Source organism: Triticum dicoccoides, chromosome 5B (genome assembly GCF_002162155.2).
Source record: "Triticum dicoccoides isolate Atlit2015 ecotype Zavitan chromosome 5B, WEW_v2.0, whole genome shotgun sequence".
In the NCBI taxonomy this organism is placed as follows: Eukaryota; Viridiplantae; Streptophyta; class Magnoliopsida; order Poales; family Poaceae; genus Triticum; species Triticum dicoccoides.
In genome coordinates this window covers 129841427-129849385 of record NC_041389.1, presented here as the reverse complement: position 1 = coordinate 129849385, position 7959 = coordinate 129841427, and the positions used below count along the sequence as shown (strand labels likewise).

General features: G+C 43.9%; 1 protein-coding gene across 8 annotated transcripts; it reads left to right on the top strand.

Moving 5' to 3' along the window:
* LOC119307790 (xyloglucan endotransglycosylase/hydrolase protein 8-like) lies at nt 1-7438 on the top strand. Of its 8 annotated transcripts, none has more exons than XR_005149568.1 (9): nt 1-1120; nt 1236-1729; nt 2330-2491; nt 2575-2663; nt 2747-2802; nt 3960-4188; nt 4525-4597; nt 6188-6352; nt 7181-7438. XR_005149568.1 is itself a non-coding variant. In XM_037583871.1 (5 exons), exons 1-3 carry the CDS (start codon nt 869-871, stop codon nt 2596-2598), a joined length of 438 nt encoding a protein of 145 aa, XP_037439768.1. In that variant the 5' UTR covers nt 1-868; the 3' UTR covers nt 2599-2663; nt 2747-2802; nt 3063-3109. The 8 variants fall into 8 exon arrangements, 3 of the variants coding, with proteins under 3 accessions (XP_037439768.1, XP_037439766.1, XP_037439767.1); XR_005149570.1 differs by having other exon boundaries at nt 1236-2491; nt 3960-4039; nt 4124-4188; XR_005149569.1 differs by having other exon boundaries at nt 1236-2491; nt 7193-7438.
* Nucleotides 7439-7959: the final 521 nt, after the last annotated feature.

Below are 7959 nucleotides of genomic sequence, written 5' to 3'. Positions count from 1 at the left end.
CCAATCCTAGCCTCGCCTCGTCCCACTCCCACTCCCATTCTAGCCGCCAGACGAACCCTAGTCCCCTTGCCCAATGCCCCCGATCCCCAAAGCCGCCGCACGGCCTCGCTCCTCCTTCCCTCCCGCCGCACCCTTTCCTTGATCGCAGCTGCCTCCTTCCCACCTCCGCCCGAGCTCCGCCTCCTCCTCCTTGCCATCGGCGGAAGCCTCAAGCCCCGGCATCACCGCCACCAGATCCACCTCGCAACCTCTCTTCCTCCCCTGTCTGACTGCTGCGTGGTCGCGTCGGGCCCATGCCGGGGCCGCCGCCACCGCTGCAGTCGCCGCCTCTGGATGGCTCCGTCGGTCCCTCCCGCTCCAGATCGAAAACTGAGAGAGCGACGGGAGGGAAGAAGGGGATCGGGGGAGCCGCCGAGGCTGGGCAACTCGCTCCCAGGGAGCTCCCCTGCTTCGGGAGGGAAGGATGAAATCGGGGGAGCTCCCTGCAGCCTCTCCCTGACCCACGCCACCGGCCCTATCTCTCTGCTCACCTCCTCCTCTCCTATTCCCTGCCGTCATGGTTCCGGATCGGGGCTTGGGCCATCGTCGTGGGGGAGCAGGGACGGCGGGGTCTTCACAGTGGAGGTGGAGCTGTAGGGGAGGGGAGGATGCCAATGACAAGGGAAAGGAGGAGGCCGAAGAGGACGGCAATGGGGAGGCCGGCAGGGAAGGAGCAGGGAGAGGGCTTCTGCTTCTTCCAGCGGGCCATGGCACCCGAGTTCATCGTCATCGTGTCCCTTGAGTTGAGCCCCCGTCGCCCCCCACTCCTCTCACTTTCTCGCGACATCTCGCTGTCGATCGCCACCCCATTTCAAAAATTCAGAGAGAGATGCTGCGCGGCTCCCTCTGGCGGCTCCTGGCCGTGGCCGTGGCCGTGCCGGCGGCGACGCGGGCGGTGGCCGCCCTGAAGGCCGGTCGGAGCCTGCACCGGGACTTCGACGACGGCCGGGTGGTGGAGCTGGCGCTGGACCGGGAGACGGGGTCCAGGCTGGAGTCCAAGGACCGGTACCTCTTCGGGCGGTTCGATCTCGACATCAGGCTCGTCGCCGACGAGTCCGCCGGGACCATCACTTCCTTCTATGTAAGTGTACATGGATCCGGAGGAGTATGAACGAATGTACTATATCACTCTTGTCATTTTGGTGGATCTCGGGCTGCTTCCATGATCCGGCTTTACTGTTTCGTTTCCCCACCAGGCACGTCAGGTCCCCCTCAAAACAGCCTATTGTTCCATTTTCAGCAGGAGCAACAGCAGCAGCCAGCAACTGAATTAATTTTGTAGGTGGTGTGATCGGCCAGCATGTGGCGCTCCCTTTTCAGCTGTGGTCCAGTTGTAGTACTGCGTATTTATTTATCGGACCCAACCCGACCCCAAGGACCATGGCTGAACGCAGCCTGGGTGTGATGGTTTTTCAGGCTTTTGGTCTCTGTCTATCTCTTCTTGTCGTCATCAAAGGCTGAAGGGTGGTACGTAGTACATGCAGATGGGAATGTGAGTGTTGCGGTTGGACAGGGGATGAGGAGAACGAGTCTCCCTTGCGGATTAGTGGTTGGTGCATGATGCTGGATTGGTTGGCTGGTTGGGCTTGGTCCTTGGTGTGTTAGTTGATTAATCATAGGCTGGTGGTTTGAGGTTGTCTGCATCTGATTGTTCAGTCAGTTGTTGAATTTATAGTTGCCAGGCATATGGGTAAGATTCTGTGCACATTTTTTTCATGTATTTTGTTGAGAGGAAGTATCCTTTAGAAAACAGAGAGGTTGAAAAAAGACATTCTTTTAAGAAGTGAAGATATGGCTGCTTTTAGTAAGCTTTAGATATGGCTGCTTTTAGTAAGCTTTTTATCGGTTATACTGAACTGTGTTCTAAAACTATTGTCACAATCCTGAATTCTGATCCTTCATTCCTCTCGGACCATGTCTAAAATAAACCAAACCTCTGTGTTTACATTTTTTGGTAAAAATAATTTCTTGCCTATTGCAATTAGGTATAGATTAAAACTTTTCAGTGCGAGAGTTCAGGCATCACTATGGTGCCATACTGACCAATGCAACAAGATGTATACTTCCAGTTCGGGGAACATGCATTTTGTAGGGAGTACAGTATTGCTTGCACATATTCAGACTTGCCGCAGGTAGAACTGATATATTAGTAGGTCACTAGCCCAAAATATAGTTATAATGATGAACCTTTCAGCTTAATGTTTATGTCTTGCAGATCATTATTTGAATATTTTCTTTTGTATATGTAGACACAAAAACAAAATGTATAGGTTAGTTTGATGTGTTACAGGAGGGAAGCAGCGGATGCGAGCCAGGAGGCGGATCGGCTCGACCCAGCCATGGAGCTGCCGCTGCGGACTCCCTGCCGGCCTCCTTCGTCTTCATGTGGATTTGCATGGCAAGTGATGTTGCGTTGCCAATGACACATCTAGAATTGCTGTTCGTGACTCCTGTAGGTATTTTTGTCATCCCCACATCTCTTTCTTACCCTCTCTTCATGTATTCTATCTTATTCCACTGTTCTATGTGGCACAGATGTTCCTGAATTTTTCTTTGTAGTGGTTGGGTGCTGCCATAAAACCTGTAACAGCAGCAAGATGCAGTTCTCGGCAAATCGCTTTTAGGTTCTCTCTCTTTACCTGTTTATTTCTTGTCCTTGGTCTTGATTTCCTGGTATACAATTTATCTAAAGACCACAATATTCCAGATCTGAGAAAGAAGATGAACAGGAGAATCCAATAGAAGAATTTGGTGAAGAACAAGGTGACTAACTCTCTCTCTCCTATGAATGTTCGTCTCTGTTTTGTAGAAAATTGGTAGGTGACCTCATATTTGTGCTGCGGGTTACTTGCCTTCTTCTTTCTACCAATCTATTAAAATTATAGTGCATTTTTTGTGGGGCAGGTTAAAGAGCCCATGTTATTTTGCTTGGCTTATATTCAGAAGGAACAACACAATGCTCTTTGGAGTCTAGTTTTTTTATATTCTGATTGCTATATTATTATTGTGGGGCTTATATTCAGAAGGAACAACACAAAGCCGGATGGATGAAGTGGCGCCAAGCTTCTGGCATTCTCTGTGACAAGAGAGTGCCACAAAAGCTAAAAGGCAAGTTCTATAGGACGGCGGTTCGACCCGCAATGTTGTATGGCGCTGAGTGTTGGCCGACTAAAAGGCGACATGTTCAACAGTTAGGTGTGGCGGAGATGCGTATGTTGAGATGGATGTGTGGCCACACGAGGAAGGATCGAGTCCGGAATGATGATATACGAGATAGAGTTGGGGTAGCACCAATTGAGGAGAAGCTTGTCCAACATCGTTTGAGATGGTTTGGGCATATTCAGCGCAGGCCTCCAGAAGCTCCAGTGCATAGCGGACGGCTAAAGCGTGCGGAGAATGTCAAGAGAGGGCGGGGTCGACCGATTTTGACATGGGAGGAGTCCGTTAAGAGAGACCTGAAGGATTGGAGTATCGACAAAGAGCTAGCTATGGACAGGGGTGCGTGGAAGCTTGCTATCCATGTGCCAGAGCCATGAGTTGGTTGCGAGATCTTATGGGTTTCACCTCTAGCCTACCCCAACTTGTTTGGGACTAAAGGCTTTGTTGTTGTTGTTGTTGTTGTATTGCTATATTATTATTTATCAATTAAGGCAGGATTGCTTTGTGCTCTTCTTACTGAAGATTATACTGGTGTTATTTGCTTTGTGAGAAAAGAAAGAGACGACTTGATGTGTACTTCTTATCATCACATCAAATGGAATAATCGAATAGGGTTATATATCATCATATCTGCACACATAATCTCTTCTATTATAATTTATTGATGTAATCTCCTGTTGTTAGATGATGAGTTTATGTTTGCATTTGTTAGTAACTTTAGGTTTGAGCAAACATAACTGCTTTCAATGCCTATCCAACAGCATACAGGAAAAGAATACAATCATAAGGCTGATGCTGCTTATCAACATCCTTGTACACAATACCCCAGAAGGATTTGTAGGTAGCCTTTTCGAAGTGAATTTTACATATCTTTGCCAAGCAAGAGGTTTGACAAGATCTCTATCACCCATGGAAACACCACCAGAAGTAAGGATTATATCAGCATCAGAACATAGAGCTGCATCCATATGCTCCACAAGACTTCCTTCGGTATCTTTTCCAATACCCAAGTCAACCACTTTACACTTCTGCTGAATAGCAGTAATAAGTAGCATGGCCCGTTTAGAATTAGAAATCTGAAATTTTAGTTTCAAGCAGAGAGGTCATGCATTTTGCTAAGTACCAATTGCAAATAAATGTGAAGGACACAAACGTTGTGGAATAGTAGAACTGTGGCTGTGACAACTAACATGTTCTCAATTGCTTTTTGGGACTCATTTTATCCGATACAAGTCCGCCTGCAATTTTGGGAGGATAGGCAGTTCCTTTGCGTTCACTGCTTAGTCCTATCCTTGGTTTGCTTACTGCTCCTGCATGGTTCTTCAGGGTTGCGGATGGAGGAGTACGTTATTTCGACGGTCCTCTATTTTACTGTTGCGTGTGCCTTCAGGTCCATCAGGTATAATTGTACTTCACCCACCTTCCATTGTTTTCTGCTATCTTGGTGTTTTATCTTTTGTTTAATTCATTGTCGTGTCGCTCGAGGGCATCTTGATTGGTCTGAATTATGGTTTGCTTTAGCTTTATGAATTTATGAATGGTTGCCTTTTTCTGTTGACTAAGTATTTGTGTGCATAGGTTCATCTCCCCCCTTTTCATTGTGTAGCATTTTTTTCAACTTAGTTTACATATGTTTGTTGCTGGTAGTGTACTCTTCCTCATGGATTCTTCGGCGTCCATGTTCTTTCAGTGCTTTAAGAATGTTCAGTTCCAATGGAAAATAGGATGTATCATGGATCCAAAGATGATAGGATAGTTGATCCATTTTCTTTGTGCTACAAAGTTATTTGCCATGTTCTTATTTTTTAAATGTGGCAACGGACAGCTTGGTTCACAACTACTTAAACTTGAAAAACAAAACAAAAATAATTTTGAAGGAAAATGTAAATATCACATAAAGATTGTTGTTTGGGTGTTGTCCTCTGTGCATGATCGTGTGTGTGCTTATGACCTATTGGAGTCTTATATGGGTTAAGTAGTAAAGCTTCTGTCTTGTTTCTGTTAAAAAAACGGTCATATTCAATATGATTTCACAAAGAGATTCACAGCTACCAGTACCCAGCAATGCTTCAACCTTATTTGTATACCCCTGTATGTTTACCTCTTAATTTCTTTTACCCTTTAGTTATTATGATGGCATCCTTGGTTTTACATTATCTACTTACATGAAAATGTTTGCTTACCCTGCCTAGATGTCAAACCATGGTTTTAGTATGCGGTTTATTTCACTGTTATAAGCCTTGCTAAGCAAATAAATCCTGGACCAAATTAGTGACGCACTGAATCAGAAAACGAGGATGAAATATATAAGAAAATGCATGCAAGTTCAGGTTTAGAGCTCATGTACATTCAGTCTTGATTTCTTAATTCACTCGGTGATGCATAGCCTACAAGTGAAATCCCCTTCTGTTATGGATTCCCAGCTTCTTCAAGAGGCTAATTGTTTTGATATATATAATTACATTTTGGTTTTGAAAGTGCAATGTGTAAAGTAGGGAAGGACCATCTACTACCTACACAGATCATTGCTGTCAACTATTAAAAAGAGGCATTGTAATGCAAGTAATAGTCTGTTCAGATAGGGAAGGTCCACAAGCAAAATGGGTGGAAGAACGATGTGATTTTCTACTCTGCTATGTTGATCTTGAAAGAAAATGTTGTTTTCTTAGTTTCTCTTAGATGTACATTGATCTGTTGTGAATCTTGTGCTCTCATTGTTTGAGAGCACAAGATTCACAACAGAATGAGAGCACAAGATTCACAACAGATCAATGTACATGTAAGCATGATCTTTATTAAGTTTCCTTTCTTTTAGCTTATTTGTTGCTACCTGAGATAGTACCAAGCATGATCTTTGGTTTGCCATATACGACCCCGCGGAGTCATTTTATTAAGCTGGCATTAGTAATTTTGCATTTTACATAGTTCATGTGCAAGTTAAACGTTTGTCCAATAATTACTAATATTTAAGTTTATAATGTTGGCGCAGTCTGTTATTGCCGTTATCTTCTTGAGAGTACTTGAGAAGGCGTGGCTGGGAATGTGGGGACACGCCGCGCGTGGTCGGCAAGAGGAGTCAGGGAGGCATGAAGGTGGACATGTGGATGTTATCGTGGCATTGACACATTTCGCTCCACGGATGCTACATACCAGGGTGAGTGAATGCTATCGTGGCCTTAGATGCCCTGTCTAATTCTTGCTTGAATTTTTGGTCTTGTATGCTTGGATGTATGTTCAGTTCCTACATTGTTTTTCTCATGTGGAGTTGAAACCACATTTGGTTGGTCCAATAGCAAATAATGGTATGTTTGACTCTGAAATCATATTGCATATAGAGAGATGTTCATTGTTAGTCATTGGGTTGTGGTATGAACTGACGACTATTATAGTCAGTTTACCTTGTCGTCTATTCAGAATCAAGCAAATTTGGGCCTCTAAAAAACAATCAGGTTGACACAGTAATTTTGGCAAAACGAGAGACTGTGATTTTCCTCTCTTTAATTTTGAATTACCTTTGACAGGAAAATGTTTCCTGTTTTTTGGTCTAACCTGTCGTAATTTTGTCTCGTTTGTCCATCTATATGAGAACCTTCTAAGTGGAAGTCACAAGGTGGAGCCTTTGACAGGAAAATGTTTCCTGTTTTTTGGTCTAACCTGTCGTAATTTTTTTCTCGTCGGTCCATCTATATGAGAACCTTCTACGTGGAAGTCACATGGTGGAGTCTCAGTATGTTTTTATTTAAGTTAAGCTGAAAAGTTTTTACATGATATTTGAACTGAAACTTAACTATGTCATGACTGGTACTTCATTTGAGACTCCTGGCTGATACTATGACTAGATCTTCTCTGTCTTGATTCTTAATGCCTTCTTCGTTTCAGTCTCCATCTACATGTGCAATCAATATTTTGCTAGAGATGTCTATATAATTGTATTGCACATTGTTTTTCTGCTATCTAAATAACACTTGCGTTGGCTTTGGAGGTGGTGGTGCAGGATTCATTGGAAGCCACACAGGGCACCCGAGAAGGAGAGGAGAATGCGCTGAAGAGAGGAAATGATAAGTTTCATTGTTTTGTTTTAAGAGCAAGGGAGTTGATATGTAGTCCCCTGGCTTATTTGTATTCTACTATGTGTATGGCCAAAGAAATCATGATTTTATACACACATATATTTTTAAACAAACCTATGTATTTTTTGCTCAAACAGTCACCCGGAAGTGCACATATTTTCAATGCGTAATGGGTCTTTGTGAAGATGGTAGCAAATATTTTGTGCTATCAAATTAAAATGTGTATATATACATCTCATTGTAGACAACAATCGACCATGTTTTCTATTAAAGGTGATTGAACCATGGATAATTTTTTCCTTGTGCATAGGGATTTAAGGTGCCTTTGCGCCATTTGGCGCAACAGGTCCCCGTTATCCCTAACTATGAGAGATTAAATTTGTTGTCATATGTGCTTGCCCGTAACAAAATCAACTAAGTCATGGATTTATTTTTGTTGCTAACTTGGAATCATCAGCATGATAACCATATTTTCAGTGTAGCATTCTACTACAAATATCGAATAGGTCTTCGCAAAATGCAACTATTTTCATCGACAACATGGCTTTAGCGGATCTTTGCGCCAATTGGCGCAAAATCGCATAGGTCGGTGGCTTACGAAATGCCTTTGTCACCCAGCTGAGGAACCGAGAAAGAAAAGAAGGGGAAAGACAGTCTTCGCTCAGCTCCTCATGGGCCACAGGCATTGCTC

Coding starts and splice junctions, on each gene's coding strand:
- LOC119307790 (XM_037583869.1), top strand. CDS start 869: ATGCTGCGCGGCTCCCTCTGGCGGCTCCTGGCCGTGGCCGTGGCCGTG. Junction 1,121..2,329: donor GGACCATCACTTCCTTCTAT/GTAAGTGTACAT, acceptor GATGTGTTACAG/GAGGGAAGCAGCGGATGCGA. Junction 2,496..2,574: donor GCTGTTCGTGACTCCTGTAG/GTATTTTTGTCA, acceptor TATGTGGCACAG/ATGTTCCTGAATTTTTCTTT.